We start from the raw sequence: 17,190 nt of genomic DNA on the forward strand, positions 1-17,190 counted from the left end.
GGGAGGGGGAGGTGGAGAGGGATGGATTTGGCTTGGGAGAAAGGGAAGGAAGGATTAACAATACTACAATGTAATTGTATTTATTATTTTGACTTGCAAACCTGCTGTAAAATGAACAAGAGTTCTGGAAAGATTAAGAGAGGATGTCGAGTTATTACTATTCCTTGTTTCTCATTATAGCTAAGATTCAAGGGTGGTTATTGGCGAGAGTGGAGAGGGGCTCTATCTGAGGGGTTGGGATGGGGTGACTGGGAGGGCATCACACACAACTCTGAGGTGTGTGTGGGGTCTCCACTCATCTCACTTCAGTCTCTCGGTGGACCGACTCTCCCTAACTAGACCCCACCAACCACTAGAATTTAATTTAATTAATACAAACTGACCACAATACATAAGTGGCAGTCTTTCTCCAATCTACCTACAATGTCATAATCCACAGACGGTTGGTAAATGAGGAAAGGAGATGGCGCTTGAAAGCTCTAAAAAGGAAAAGTGCCTCAAAGTACCAAGAAGTACTTTACTTCGTTTTTTTGTATGTTTTCAGTTACACGTTTACTCAGCCCACATGAACACACATTCTATGTAATGTATATTATAACTATGCATTCATAATGACTCTCCCAATTAATGGAATACCCATAGCCCTCATAAAATATTCTAGCAGACATGACCTATTATGTTCTTCAATGATAGGCGGAAGCGACAAGGTTAACCCTGATTGTTACCGACTGCTAAATGACTACATTGATATTGAAGTCATTTAGAAGTCACTCTTATCCAGAGAGACTTACAGTTAGTGCACTCTTCTTAAGATAGCTTCATACCAGGCACAGTAAGTACACTTTTCCGCAATAAAGTAGCTGTCAGCAAAGTCAAAACTAGAGGGGGGGCGGGGTTGTGGTAAGAAGGGGGATTATTTAACCCCCTAGAGTCTAATCCCCATCTAAGCTTCTTTCAGAGCTAGAAGGAGTGGGTGGGGTGGTCAAGTGCAAGTGAGGAGGGGGATTATTTACTCTTTGAAAAAGGTAGGGTTTCAGGTGTTTTCGGAAGATGGGCAGGGACTCCGCTGTCCTAGTTTACGGGGGAAGCTGGTTCCACCATTGGGGTGCCAGGACAGTGAAGAGCTTGGACTGGGCTGACTGGGAGCTGCCCTCCCATAGGGGTGGGATGGCCAAAAGAGAACAGGAAGCAGAACAGAGTGCTTGGGTTGGGGTGTAGGGTTTGAGCATAGCCTGAAGGTAGGAAGGTTGTGCACTGGGGCCTCCCACTCCTCTTTCTATTCTGGTTAGGGCCAGTTTGCGCTGTTCTGTGAAGGGAGTAGTACACAGCGTTGTACGAGATCTTCAGTTTCTTGACAATTTCTCGCATGGAATAGCCTTCATTTCTCAGAACAAGAATAGACTGAAGAGTTTCAGAAGAAAGGTCTTTGTTTCTGGCCATTTTGAGCCTGTAATCAAACTCACAAATGCTGATGCTCCAGATACTCAACTAGTATAAAGAAGGCCAGTTTTATTGTCTCTTTAATCAGAACAGTTTTCAGCTGTGCTAACATAATTGAAAAAGGGTTTACTAACGATCAATTAGCCTTTGAAAATTATCAACTTGGATTAGCTAACACAACATGCCACTGGAACACAGGAGTGATGGTTGCTGATAATGCGCCTCTGTACACCTATGTAGATATTCCATTCCATTTTTAAATCAGCCGTTTCCAGCTACAATAGTCATTTACAGCGTTAACAATGTCTACACTGTATTTCTGATCAATTTTATGTTATTTTAATGGACAAAACAGTTGCTTTTCTTTCAAAAACAAGGACATTTCTAAGTGACCCAAAACTTTTGTGTGGCTGGTGTGGTTGACAGCCCATGGGCTTACATGATAACCACACCACAAAAATAATAAAAACATTCAATTTAACTAGGCAAGTCAGTTAAGAACAAATTCTTATTTACAATGACGGCCTACCCCGGCCAAACCTGGACGACGCTGGGCCAATTGTGCGCCGCCCTATGGGACTCCAAATCACGGCCGGATGTGATACAGCCTGGAATTGAACCAGGGACTGTAGTGACGTCTCTTGCACTGGGATGCAGTGCCTTAGACCGCTGTACATAAGTACAAAAATAAAAAAGGTATAACTAGGAAGTTGGTGCACTACTGGAAACCTACTAATTATAAATGTATAAATTAATTGATCAGTTACCACAAAAAAATAAATAGTTTAAATGTGTGTGTGCGCGCATTTGAGTTAGGCTATTTGGAGGAGATTACTGAGTAGTTTGGTTCATCAGGCTGACCCCCAGTCTTCGCTTGAAGTTATTGAGGGAAGAGGTTTGGCAATGTGAAGATAAGAATTTCAGAGTATAGTATCTGATAGACTGAGGAGCGACAGTGGAGAGGGTAAAGGTTATCGCAGTGTCTTGTGTTATATAAATGGATTTCAGAATTGAGCTGGAAGAATCCATTGAAGGGTTTAGACAAAATGAGTATTTGTAGATGAAAGTACATGATATTGAGTTTCTTAAACAAATCAAAATCAAATCAAATCAAATTTTATTTGTCACATACACGGTTAGCAGATGTTAATGCGAGTGTAGCGAAATGCTTGTGCTTCTAGTTCCGACAATGCAGTAATAACCAACGAGTAATCTAACTAACAATTCCAAAAGAAAAAAAAACTACTGTCTTATACACAGTGTAAGGGGATAAAGAATATGTACATAAAGATATATGAATGAGTGATGGAACAGAGCAGCTTAGGCAAGATACAGTAGATGGTATCGAGTACAGTATATACATATGAGATGAGTATGTAAACAAAGTGGCATAGTTAGTGGCTAGTGATACATGTATTACATAAGGATGCAGTAGATGATATAGAGTACAGTATATACGTATACATACGAGATGGATAATGTAGGGTATGTAAACATTATATTAGGTAGCATTGTGTGTGTGTGTTTAAAGTGGCTAGTGATATATTTTACATCATTTCCCATCAATTCCCATTATTAAAGTGGCTGGAGTTGAGTCAGTGTGTTGGCAGCAGCAACTCAATGTTAGTGGCTACAAAGGTGCACAAAGGTGCAGATAGAGCCAGATAATTAGAGGCGGCAGCTAGTCTTGCAAATGATTTTTTTTTTTGTATGATGAGCAATTTGTGTAGGTAGGAGGCCTATGTACTATCATGACTATCTCCTGTTCAGATCTGAAGGATCAGGTTAAAGTGGGCCCGCTTTATAGCGCCCAATCTCTCCCGCTGAGGGGAAGAGGGGTGAAGTTGGCCATTTTATGACGGCTAGAAACGGCTAGAGGATTTACTCTGTAGAACAATGACATTCTTTCCACCAAAACTCTAACATTAAAAGGTTGAATAATGAAACAATATTTCTGAAATCCATGCGGTTGGAGTGGTGCATGGGTACTCGAAGAACAATTATGTGAGATCAGCTGTGTTTGGGGATCTCATGAAGGACACTATAACAACATAACTATCTCTGAATGTATATATTTCCCAGTTGTCAGGTTCATATCCAAATGTGGGGAAACATATATGATTAAATATGAAACTATTTGTGAGAAGATGTAATCTGATGTTCGCCTTCTAAATGAGAGAATTGTTTTTCATACAAAGTCTTAACCAAGTCAGTGGCGATGCCTACGTGAGCACAGACATTACATCGGCGTCATGGAACTCCCCCTTTTCCCAGAGTGTATAAAACCCACCTCTGACAAAATTTACAATAGGCCAATGAGACCAACAGCATGAGCTGAGAGGGACGTAATGGCTAGAACTCTGAAACTTTCGACAGAGAAGAAGAAAATCTCTACAAAAGACCAGAGGACATAACGACGCAGTCCAAACGTCACGAATGGTTAAGAAATCTACAAAACTAAAGACTACACATTCACAGTCTGCAACTGTATATGTAAAATAGTCTAGGAAACTCGACCGAAGACGAGAGGAGAACATTTCCCTATCGAACGACCAAATGGTACTCTGAAAGATCCATTCTGGAGAACATTTCCCTATCGAACGACCATTGCATTATGTCCACTAGGGACTTTTCATTGCATTATGTAGTACTCAATGCATAACCTATCCTGTGTATGTGTTTATGTAATTCTGTTAGTAAATTAATAATTAAACCAATTCGTATATCGCCGATTCATCATTTATGCTAAGGTTCGTGCAGATAGCCAAGAGTTTGCGACATTCAGAATGACTGATGAGGTAATAATATATTAATAAGTGACTATAATCGATAAGGTATGAAAGTACCTGAAGAGAGTTAAATTCGGGAAATAGCAACTCAACATTTTCCAGTAGTGCACCAACTTCCTAGTTAATTAATGTTCACGTTATTAGTTTAATCACGTAATAATTACACAGAGAATTGATTTGATAATAAAACAGTCTTCACTTTAATGATAGTCCAAAGACACAGCATTACTGACCCAGACAATATTACAGTAAATGAGACATGAGTAAATTAAGCTATAAATTAATTAATTAAAAAATCCAACAATGTGATTTTCTGGATTTTTTTTCCTCATTTTGTCTGTCATAGTTGAAGTGTACCTATGATGAAAATTACATGCCTCTCTCATCTTTTTAAGTGGGAGAACTTGCACAATTGGTGGCTGACTAAATACTTTTTTGCCCCACTGTATGTCAAAGTTTGTCACATGCACAGGATACAGAAGGTGTAAACGGTACAGGTAGCTAGCTAAACAATGAACCATAATCCAAACCCATAACATTACTACCATGCATGAATCTGCAGGTAGCTAAAGCTAACCAACTAGGTTCAATGTTAGCTAGCTAACAGACTAACAATGCAAAAGGATTTCTGAGATACAAATAATATTACTACACAGATCATACACGTAACGTAACGTTAGCTAGCAAGCCAGCCAGCTAACGTTAGTTAGCTAACTAACAGTATGTTTTAACATGCAATGAACATTTAGAAAATTAGAAACATAATATCTGAAAATGAAGTTAGCTAGACTCTCTTAACCGTATACATGGCTGAACGCTTCTCCCTCTCTGTCAAGGATGCCATAGTTGCCCTTAGTTTGAAAATGCAATCCAGAGATGTGTTTTATACAACAGCCTTCTTTGTGTTCTCTTTTTGACTCCCTCCGCATATTTGCAATCAAACGCCAGAATTTTCTCCTTGGGTTTCATACCCTGCTTCCACTGGGCATTCCAGTGATTTCAAAACTAGGTCAACTTCTTTGGTGACAACACTGTTGATCACCGTTACAGAAGAGTCTACAATGTCTGATTCAATGATTTTATTTGAACCTAAATCAGGGATTTCCTCATTGTCTGATTCATTTTCAGAGTCAGAATGGCACGATCATCCAGCAATAGCAACACTTTTGAAGTTTGTGATATCTTTCAAAAAAGCTGCATTAGAAAGGATTACCTACACATACTGAGCAGCTCATGTTAAACATATGAATGCTACATGGTAGACCAATCCGAATTCATCCCTCAGCATGTCCAGCCCAGCCATTATCTCAGCCAATAATGGTTAGCTGGAAGGTTCCTGTCTTTCTCCGTAACTAAACCAACTAGGTTCGTAATTTAACAATTATATTCGTATTTAAGGATGGCAAACATACACAAGCAAGACAGACTTTATCACACATGCATCAGTATGATAAACAGAGCGAAAGCAGAGAACTGACTGCACTTTACTAAACGAGCGGGAGATCACCAACTCACAAGTTAGTGCTGTGGATACAAGCAGTATGCGGGGGCAGTAAGTCAGAATACAGGTCAAAGATGCTTGGGACATTTCACCCTTACCCTCCTTAAAAACAATTACATTTCTTGAAACATTGACAAATTGTTAAGTCTACCAAATGTAGTGTACTGTGTTCGTAATAGTTTTGGGGACAGAAAACTGAGATGGAATGTCCCCTCAGTTTCATCCTGCTCCATCTTCTAGCTCTGCCTGCACTGGACCTCCTCTCCTCACTATATCTGCTGGTGACTAAACATTCCAATCGGATTAAAGAGATGACCCCATGTGACATGTCGGAGTTTCACCTTTCGTCTGATCTAAAGGTGCACACTAATATGACAATCATCAGTCATTGTGTACTACATCACTGTTACTCAACACAACCTGCTAAGATCCAAACACAAGAACTCCTCCTTCCAAACCGAGGAGAGGATTGGTGGAGGCACAAGCAGAGCCATTCAGAGGTCTCCTCTGTGGCACGTGACTGGGTGACAGACAAGGCTGACTGAGAAGACTGCTCATTCGTCCATGATCTAAGCACATCTCGTGTCGTAATGGTCCTCGAGCAGATTAAGTCATTCTAAGGCAAGGCGAAGGAGGACAGCAAGACAGCCGTAGGGCTCCTAACCAAGCATACTGCTCCACTAAAGACCTTAATTACATAAGATAGCAAAGCCATTTAGCCTTCCTAAGAGGCCATGGACCAAATACACCCCATCTGCACTGATCAAAAACTTTGGGCAAATCGGAGCAGACACTAATACAGAAAAGGCCATAGACGAAGGGGACAGTGTCAACATTTTGCTTGTGTGTTGTAAACATTGGGCTCAAAACAAACAAAGACAGAAAGCTCAGCTTTCTACGCTGCCCTCTACTAGGTAGAGTGCTGACAGTGTGATCTCCATGGGTTGTGTTTTCCTCTCGTCTCCCTCCATTCATTCATTTACTCCAGCTCTCTTCTATGGCCATTCTCATCTCTTTCGCTCACCTTACTGCTTACCTCCCATCGCTCCTCGCTCTCTAGCAAACTTAGTTTTTTCTCAGAATACTGGTTGTATTGTGAGCTAGAGTAGAGACCATGCTAATGATGTGCAAAGGGCTGTGTGTGTACACTATGAAAAGTCTCATTGGATTTCAGTGAGACTGTTGTAGTGGGTCAACTAGTATAGGGGCTGGATTGTCCCAGAGTCCATAACTGTGTCAATGACGATTTACAAACTAACAGTGAGAGATGACAGCTTGGGCCCTGCTTAGTGAATCACTGCAGCCACAGACAGGCATCGTGCAGCGCCAGCTCCCCAGCTGGCAGCTCAGGTTAATAGCAGCCAGAATGCAACAGACAACCACGTACAGCAGGACCAGGCACAGTAGGGCGGCACCATGGCTACTAGGACTGCCATGTACCACAGACAGAATTGATTATCAATGACTGTGTGGAATCCATTACTGACAAACACAGTTGAAAACAAAACCTAATACTATCCCAGAATGAACTACAAAAATGTTGCTTTATAAATGACATACTGTGATATCGGCAACCTCTTTTTCCATACAGTAAGTTAGTAGAGACAGTTCATTATAACCTCCGATATACTAGGCAGTGAGGACAGTCAGAGTTGACCTACCTTCTGAGACGTAGACAAAGGGCTTGTTCTTCACAGAGAGAAGAGTTAGCAGGTTGAAGAACAGAGCTACAAAGGTCCCCACCAACAGACGACCCCTACACACACACACACACACACACACACACACACACACACACACACACACACACACACACACACACACACACACACACACACACACACACACGTACCATTATCAGTACAAAATAGACGCACACTTGTAACACATTGATGTCAAACATAGCACACACTCTCCATGGCTTGTACAGTTGTCTCCATTGCCGTTCACTACACAAGTACTAGGCTAATTACTGTGCACACAATCAAGTTAAGAGTAATATTATTGCTAAAATTAAGTTGGAATACATGTCACTTTCACAATGAAGTTAAAGAAGAAGAAGAAGAAGAAGTGAATTGTGTTGGAAAACAAACATGTGTAAAAGTGTCCAAAACGACCAAATAGAGACAATTCAATTTTTTTAATATCCAAAAACAAATCAACTGAGGCAGATTTTAATGCTGAGGGAAGTCAGTGGGTGCTGCATTGTAAATGGATGTTCTACACTAGATTAAATGTTGTGGTACCTGGAACATGTGACGTCTTGCACCTGCTGCCCAGCAGTGAAAATAATACTTGTGGTTTTAGTGATAGTGCACTCCAATGTTCCACTGCTTTGAAATGTAATCTCGTCAACGGAGACAGGTTTAAGTCGGTCTTGTTTTCATCAAACTACTAATCTTTGTTTCATAATGGTGATCCAGACTGTGGCGAGTGATGGCCACATAATTAGCTGAAAATCACATTGTTTAGAGGGACGAGAGCGACGGTAGGCTAGCACTGTCTGGACCTACCTGTGATGTTTGTTTGGGCTGCTGTTCTCCCTGGAGTGTGTGTGTGGAACACGGGCGTGTGGGCAAGCGTGTTTGGACCGGGGCCTACTTACGTGTGCACCTCAGGCTGCTCCACGAATCTCTCCACACTGACAAAATAACAGAAGGGAAGAAAAACAGTGTCACATAGAAACATGGGACAATATGGGACAAGTTAATTAACAAGAAAGGTACCACGTGACCTGACAAGGAAACACTCTGTTGGGCTGTTATAGTACAAGGGCACTTCATATACCAGGAAACTCTCTATTGGGCTGCTGTTCTAGTCATACTCGCATTCGTAGTCGTATCCATTTTATCATAGTTGATACTCGAAATCGGATCTACTCGTGATCGGAAAATCCGGAAGTGAGCTTTAAATGCCAGTAAAGCGTATACCTCAAGCGCGCATTGCTTCGCCATCACTCAGAGCTCATCGTTATGTTCCTTAACTCTTCCACACACATTGTTCAAAGGCAATCGACCCTGACAGATGAAAATGCACATGATTTATTTAGTCCTATTCAATTATCAACAAAATAAGCTAATAAACACCATAATGCATGGCTGGCTACTGCAGCCTGTATTTATTACAGACACAGATTTACAGTGCCTTCAGAAAGTATTCACACCCCTTGAATTTGATCACATTTTGTTGGTTTACAACCTGAATGGATTAAATAGAGATGTTGTGACTGGATTACACACACTACCCCATAATGTCAAAGTGGAATTATGTTTGATATTTTTTTACAAATTAATTCAAAATTAAAAGTTTAAATGTCTTGAGTCAACTACTCAACCCCTTTGTTATGACAAGCCTAAATAAGTTCAGGAGTAGAAAGAAATACTGCAAAAAATGAGGCAAAGCAATTAGCCCCTTGTATTCAGGACAAAACATTATGTTTGGGGCAAATCCAATACAACACATTAATGAGTACCACTCTCCAAATTTTCAAGCATAGTGGTGGCTGCATCATGTTATGGGCATGCTTGTAATCGTTAAGGACTGGGGAGTTTTTCAGGATAAAAAAATTAATGGAATGGAGCTATGCATAGGCAAATTCCTAGAGCATAACCTGGTTCAGTCTGTTTTTCATCAGACACTGGGAGATTAATTCACCTTTCAGCAGCAGGACAATAACCAAGGTCAAATTTACACTGGAGTTGCTTACCAAGAATGTGAATGTTCCTGAGTGCCGAGTTACAGTTTTGACTTAAATCGAAGGCAAGACGTGAAAACGGACGTGTAGCAAATTTGCACAATTTTTCTAATAACATGTTTTCACTTTGTCATTATGGGGTATTGTGTGTAGATGGGTGAAAAAAAGATATGATTTTCTAATGATCTGTTGCTCTGTAAACATGCCTAAGGTGAGAATAAATAATAATAGCATGCAAGCATGGGCTTGGATCATGACACAACGACAGACGTCAACAATGGAATAATTATTTGGACAGACAAAGTAGGCCTACTTAACAATGCCAAGTAGACAGACAAAAACCACCATATGGCCTCAGGAAAGTGGATAGGAAATAACTACATTTAACTACTATGTCCAACTCTGGATTCCGATTCAAACACAATGTTTGGAGAAGGGGAGACTTGTGACCCTGAGACGAGTGACTGAGTGAGTGAAACAGAGGCATGATCTGTCTGGAGAAATTAGTGCAGAAGGAGAGTGGCTTGCTTCATTCCAAATCATCGTAGCAGGCTCAACCAATATCCTGCCCATTTCTTTACAGACGGAGAAACTAGCCGACAGTTGTTTAACCACATAGCGCTTCACACTGAGTGAAAGAGAGATGAGTGCTGGTAGCTGAAAATACTTTTTTTCAGATCCCGGAAAATGAGAAAATATACTTGTGTCATAATCGAATTTGGAAAATCCTCCATATCCATTACGATACTCGTTTTGTCCGAGTACTTGGCACACCCCTAGAATAAGGGCACTTCCTATACCAGGGAAAACACATGGCGCTAGTAATAATGAGGGGAGTCTGCGTTGAGATGCTAAGGCGGAGTGATATAATAAAAGAGATGGCCAGGACACGCTGGGAGCTACATGGCCGATTAAGTCTGATAGTAACACTAGAACCGATCACTGGGACAACAGCCATCAGAAACACGCCACTAAAGGCTATTTACAGAAGTGGTTTAGCATATGTCTCCAGGATAGATTTGTCCTTTAGGTGGATGATCAAAACCTTTGTCCAGTATTCATGGCAACATTAAGGGAAGAAGGTATGGAGCCAGCCTAGATTTACCATAAACTTACCACAAATCAACCTGGACTCGGGTAGATGTAACATAGTACATTTAAATCCGAGATACTCCAATTAGTATGATATGTTCCGTTTTGAATGGCATGTATTAATTTGTGGATGGATGTCCATCACCCATTTCGTATGATGGATTATGAATTGCAATTCGGACAATATGCTACAAATTGCAATTCGTGCAATATGTTACGAATCTGCAAAACATATGATATGTCACAAATTCCTATTTGTTGTGGCTAACACTAGCTCAGTGGCTAACTTTAGCTAGGCTAGGGCTTTAGGTTAGGAGTTGGGGTAAAAGGATTAAGGTTATCAAGCATGCTAAGTAGTTGCAAAGTAGCTAAACTGCAAAAGTTGTCCATGGTGTGATTAGAACATGCAACCTTTGTGTTGCTAAACGTTGGTGTTACAATACTACCCATCCACCCTGACCAACCACCATACTTTTGTTTTTGACCCCTAAGGTCGATGTCCGCGTCCCCACAAAATCTAATTTGCAAAATTACAAAAATTCCCAATAAAGATCTGTCCGTTTCAGCTAGAGATCAGTTTCTTTTTTGCATTGGATGCATCCACAGATGTCACACTTTCTCATCTGCAGTGAAAGATGACAGTGCTAGAGGGGTGTTTGTCAGACCATGAGACAACGAAAAAAGTTCTCACAAAATTGTCTGTACTTTTATTTTTTTATTTAACCTTTATTTAACCAGGCAAGTCAGTTAAGAACAAATTCTTATTTACAATGACGGCCTAGGAACAGTGGGTTAACTGCCTTGTTCAGGGGCAGAACGACAGAGTTTTACCTTGTCAGCTCGGGGACTCGATCTTGCAACCTTTCGGTTACTAGTCCAACGCTCTTACCACTAGGCTACCCTGCCGCCCCTCGCTTTGGCGATTTGGCCTACAAACTATTATGACCCCTCTGTGGAAAGATGACTCTCATATGTTGGTTGTTTTGCTCTAAGACGCCCACAGGCCTCACAAGACTCGTCTGAAGGTACCCAAGTACCAGTTGAAAAAAATTATGGATGTACAATCGTGGCCAAAAGGTTTGAGAATGACACAAATATTAATTTTTAAAGTCTGCTGCCTCAGTTTGTATGATGGCAATTTGCATATACTCCAGAATGTTACGAAGAGAAATCAGATGAATTGCAATTAATTGCAAAGTCCCTCTTTGCCATGCAAATGAACTGAATCCCCCAAAAACATTTCCACTGAATTTCAGCCCTGCCACAAAAGGACTAGCTGACATCATGTCAGTGATTCTCGCGTTAACACAGGTGTGAATGTTGACGAGGACAAGGCTGGAGATCACTCTGTCATGCTGAATGAGTTTGAATAACAGACTGGAAGCCTCAAAATGAGAGTGGTGCTTGGAATCATTGTTCTTCCTCTGCCATCCATGGTTACCTGCAAGGAAACACATGCCATCATCATTACTTTGCACAAAAAGGGCTTCACAGGCAAGGATATTGCTGCCAGCAAGATTGCACCTAAATCAACCATTTATCGGATCATCAAGAACTTCAAGGAGAGCGGTTCAATTGTTGTGAAGAAGGGTTCAGGGCGCCCAAGAAAGTCCAGCAAGCGCCAGCACCGTCTCCTAAAGTTGATTCAGCTGCGGGATTGGGGCAACACCACTATGCTCAGAGCATGCTCAGGAATGGCAGCCACTTCTCTCCAGGAAAAACATCAGGGACAGACAGATATTCTGCCAAAGGTACAGCGATTGGACTGCTGAGGACTGGGGTAAAGTCATTTTCTCTGATGAATCCCCTTTCCGATTGTTTGGGGCATCTGGAATAAAAGCTTGTCCGGAGAAGACAAGGTGAGCACTACCATCAGTCCTGTGTCATGCCAACGGTAAAGCATCCTGAGACCATTCATGTGTGGGGTTGCTTCTCAGCCAAGGGAGTGGGCTCACTCACAATTTTGCCTAAGAACACAGCCATGAATAAAGAATGGTACCAACACATCCTCCAAGAGAGCAACTTCTCCCAACCATCCAGGAACAGTTTGGTGACGAACAATGCCTTTCTCAGCATGATGGAGCACCTTGCCATAAGGTACACGTGATAACTAAGAGGCTCGGGGAACAAAACATCAATATTTTGGGCCCATGGCCAGGAAACTCCCCAGACCTTAATCCCATTGAGAACTTGTGGTCAATCCTCAAGAGGCAGGTGGACAAACAAAAACCCACAAATTCTGACAAAACTCCAAGCATTGATTATGCAATAATGGGCTGCTATCAGTCAGGATGTGGCCCAGAAGTTAATTGACAGCATGCCAGGGCCGATTGCAGAGGTCTTGAAAAAGAAGGGTCAACACTGCAAACCTTGACTCTTTGCACCAACTTCATGTAATTGTCAAAAAAAGCCTTTGACACTTATGAAATGCTTGCAATTATACTTCAGTATTCCATAGTAACATCTGACAAAAATATCTAAAGACACTGAAGCAGCAAACTTTGTGAAAATTAATGTCATTTTCAAAAACAAAAACAAAAAATCCCTGTCTTAGGTCAGTTAGGATCACCACTTTCTTTTAAGAATATGAAATGTCAAAAGAATGAGTAGAGAGAATGATTTTTTTCAGCATTTATTTCTATCACCACAATCCCAGTGGGTCAGAAGTTTACATACACTCAATTAGTATTTGGTAGCATTGCCTTTAAGTTGTTTAACTGGGTCAAACATTTTGGGTAGCCTTCCACAAGCTTCCCACAATAAGTTGGGTGCATTTTGGCCAATTCCTCTGGACAGAGCTGGTGTAACTAAGTCAGGTTTGGAGGCCTCCTTGCTCGCACACACTTTTTCAGTTCTGCCCACACATTTTCTATAGGATTGAGGTCAGCGCTTTGAGATGGCCACTCCAATACCTTGACTTTGTTGTCCTTAAGACAACTTTGGAAGTATGCTTGGGGTCATTGTCCATTTGGAAGACCCATTGCGACCAAGCTTCCTGACTGATGTCTTGAGATGTTGCTTCAATATATCCACATAATTTTCCGCCTCATGATGCCATCTATTTTGTGAAGTGCACCAGTCCCTCCTGCAGCAAAGCACCCCCACAACATGATGCTGCCACCCCCGTGCTTCACTGTTGGGATGGTGTTCTTCAGCTTGCAAGCCTCCACCTTTTTCCTCCAAACAAAATTATGGTAATTATGGCCAATCAGTTCTATTTTTGTTTTAGCAGACCAGAGGACATTTCTCCAAAAAGTACGATCTTTGTCCCCATGTGCAGTTGCAAACCGTAGTCTGGCTTTTTTATGGTGGTTTTGGAGCAGTGGCTTCTTCCTTGCTGAGCGGCCTTTCAGGTTATGTCGATATAGGACTTGATTTACTGTGAATATAGATACTTTTGTACCTGTTTCCTCCAGCGTCTTCACAAGGTCCTTTGTGTTGTTCTGAGATTGATTTGCACTTTTAGCACCAAAGTACGTTCATCACTAGGAGACAGAACGTGTCTCCTTCCAGAGCGGTATGATGGCTGCGTGGTCCCATGGTGTTAATACTTGTGTACTATTGTTTGTACAGATGAACGTGGTACCTTCAGGAGTTTGGAAATTGCTCCCAATGATGTACCAGACATGTGGAGGTCTACAATTTCTTTTCTGAGGTCTTGGTAGATTTCTTTAGATTTTCCCATGATGTCAAGCAAAGAGGCACTGAGTTTGAAGGTAGGCCTTGAAATACATCCACAGGTACACCTCCAATTGACTCAAATGATGTCAATTCGCCTAATCAGAAGCTTCTAAAGCCATGACATCATTTTCTGGAATTTTCCAAGCTATTTAAAGGCACAGTCAACTTAGTGTATGTAAACTTCTGACCCACTGGAATTGTGATACAGTGAATTATAAGTGAAATAATCTGTCTGTAAACAAAATTGTTGGAAAAATGACTTGTGTCATGCACAAAGTAGATGTCCTAACCGAGCGACTATAGTTTGTTAACAAGAAATGTGTGGAGTGGTTGAAAAACAAGTTAATGACTCCAACCTAAGTGTATGTAAACTTCGACTTCAACTGTATATATGGACACTGTTTAGTGCCAAAAATAAGGGGTTATATGATATTCCTGATCTTTCTTATATCTTTGACACTTCAGAACAAACTTCCTTTTTATTTTTTGGGAGGAGAATCTGTTATTCAATATGTTTGTATGGGCTAATTGTATTAAGGCCCATTTTTTTTTATATACTTCAGGTAGTATTAAAATTCAAAATGCTAAATGATCCTTGGTAGGACCTTTTAAAAACAATTCCATATAGCTTAGTAGAACCCTCCACCGTGTTAGACAGGGCTTAGACTCTTATGGATTAAGTAACCTTCTGTCTTATGTAACCATACCAAATGTAATATCATACTAATTTGAGTGTCCCCCCCGCCCGTTTCTCTCTCTCTGAATGACGGAAGCCTTGTTACACACGTGCTTGACATGTTGTTTGGCAGCCATGTGAAAGAGACAGTGTAACGTCATCACCTCTCCCCTCCTCTACCCTGCAGAGACGTGACCGCTAGATAAACCCTGCCTTCTCTAATGGGTGCTTCAGGTTGAGGTGTGGACATAGGTACGAACAAACATTCCCACAGTGCTGAAATGTCCTACAATCATCAACACAACCGCCCCCCCCAACACACTGCACTAGCCCTACATAGGACACACATGGTTGATGTACTAGTTGGCAGCCGAGTGAAAAGAGGTAGTGACTGCGCCGTCATCAGCACCCCCCCCCTCCCAAAACCCTCGCCTGCCTGAGCAGTGACCTCTGGATAAACCCTGGCTCTGATCGCCTTGGCCCTAGGTGTGGGCACAAGCAGACATTCTCACAGCTCTGAAATATTCAGTAGCCCCCGTCCCACACCCGTGTCCCAAAACAGGGGTAAACCCTGGTTCCACCTACCTCTCCTTCAGGATGAACAGAGCGCCCAGCTGCACCAGCACCGTGGAGGCAAACACAGCAAGGACCTCCAGTCGCTTTAACCTGGTGGAAAACACACACACACGTGAGCAATCAAGCAAATGAATATAACTGAAAATACACATGACTGACATCAGAGATCATGTGCTTTGTACCATACATTTTCATTTGAGCTACTGAAAGACTACCAGGATGCTTGAAAATATCATTTTAAAATGTTTTATAGTCACTGATCTCATTGTCTGATATGAAAATTCCGACAGACAGATAAAAATAAACATTCTGTACAACAATAACATTCTGTACAACAATAAGAGAGGTACATGAATATAACAACATACAACGCAGGGGTTTTGGGACTGAGTGATATGATGCATAGCACAATTCTGTGTCCGTTCTGTAAGCATTAATGAAAATCCTACTGTATCCAGAACATAGAAAGTGGAACACAAAACACTTCCATAATGACTTAAAATTGCTCATCAATAGTGCCGCACTGATATGGTTCCATACATTGTAGAAGCGAGTAGTGTATAAAAGGTACACTGTTAAGACCAGAAGTAAGAAGTTTCCATCTGTAAATGTACATAATTTGGTTATTTCCTTGTCAATGTTTAGTAACATGCTGTACTGGGAAAGCTGGATAGACAGAAGGGTTAGGGAGAGTTGCTCCGTTGAAATGAGATAATCTATCCAGTGGCTGACCCATTGTACTGGCCCAGTGAGCACATTAGGGCCAAATCAAGCTGAAAAGCAGCTTTCTATGCAACCACCACTGCTCAACACCCTAAGGTCAAAGGAAAAAAAGCAAACCCACAGAGCCCTATGCCAAACAAACAGAGCTCTACCCGATAAAAACAGCTTGCATGGTGTGTCAAAGGCTGTGTGTATGAGATGATTAGGGACAACACACACAAACATACAAAGGCTACACCGTACCGTGACTGACAAACACACGGCCAGTCTAGAGTCTAAACAGATAGTAAAAAAAAAAAAAAAAAAAAAGTATCTTAAGTGTGTTTTGAAATTATTTATATATATTTTGTACCCATATTTAACCCCTTTTTTTGGCACTAAACTAATTCCATATATATATATATATATATATATATATATATATATATATATATATATATACATATATATATATATATATATACACACATACACATATATATACATATATATATATATATACACACACATATATATATACACATATATATATATATATATATACACACATATATATATACACATATATATATATATATATATACACATATATATATACACACATATACATATATACATATATACAGTGCCTTGCGAAAGTATTCGGCCCCCTTGAACTTTGCGACCTTTTGCAACATGTCAGGCTTCAAACATAAAGATATAAAACTGTATTTTTTTGTGAAGAATCAACAACAAGTGGGACACAATCATGAAGTGGAACGACATTTATTGGATATTTCAAACTTTTTTAACAAATCAAAAACTGAAAAATTGGGCGTGCAAAATTATTCAGCCCCTTTACTTTCAGTGCAGCAAACTCTCTCCAGAAGTTCAGTGAGGATCTCTGAATGATCCAATGTTGACCGAAATGACTAATGATGATAAATACAATCCACCTGTGTGTAATCAAGTCTCCGTATAAATGCACCTGCACTGTGATAGTCTCAGAGGTCAGTTAAAAGCGCAGAGAGCATCATGA

The 17,190-nt window shown here is 40.8% G+C and overlaps 1 protein-coding gene across 2 annotated transcripts in view; it reads right to left on the reverse strand.

The window, feature by feature from the left end:
- The window catches only part of LOC112253137 (zinc transporter 6), a 69,721-nt gene that overhangs the window by 18,858 nt on the left and 33,673 nt on the right, over positions 1-17,190 (reverse strand). For both annotated transcript variants that reach the window (XM_024425096.2, XM_024425097.2), the window contains 3 exons: positions 15,459-15,539; positions 8,336-8,371; positions 7,392-7,486 (listed from right to left, as the gene is read on the reverse strand). In XM_024425096.2, the coding sequence (XP_024280864.1) occupies positions 7,392-7,486; positions 8,336-8,371; positions 15,459-15,539 (212 nt within the window). The remainder of the gene's footprint in view (positions 1-7,391; positions 7,487-8,335; positions 8,372-15,458; positions 15,540-17,190) is intronic.

This window comes from Oncorhynchus tshawytscha, linkage group LG06 (assembly GCF_018296145.1).
Source record: "Oncorhynchus tshawytscha isolate Ot180627B linkage group LG06, Otsh_v2.0, whole genome shotgun sequence".
Classification (NCBI taxonomy): domain Eukaryota; kingdom Metazoa; phylum Chordata; class Actinopteri; order Salmoniformes; family Salmonidae; genus Oncorhynchus; species Oncorhynchus tshawytscha.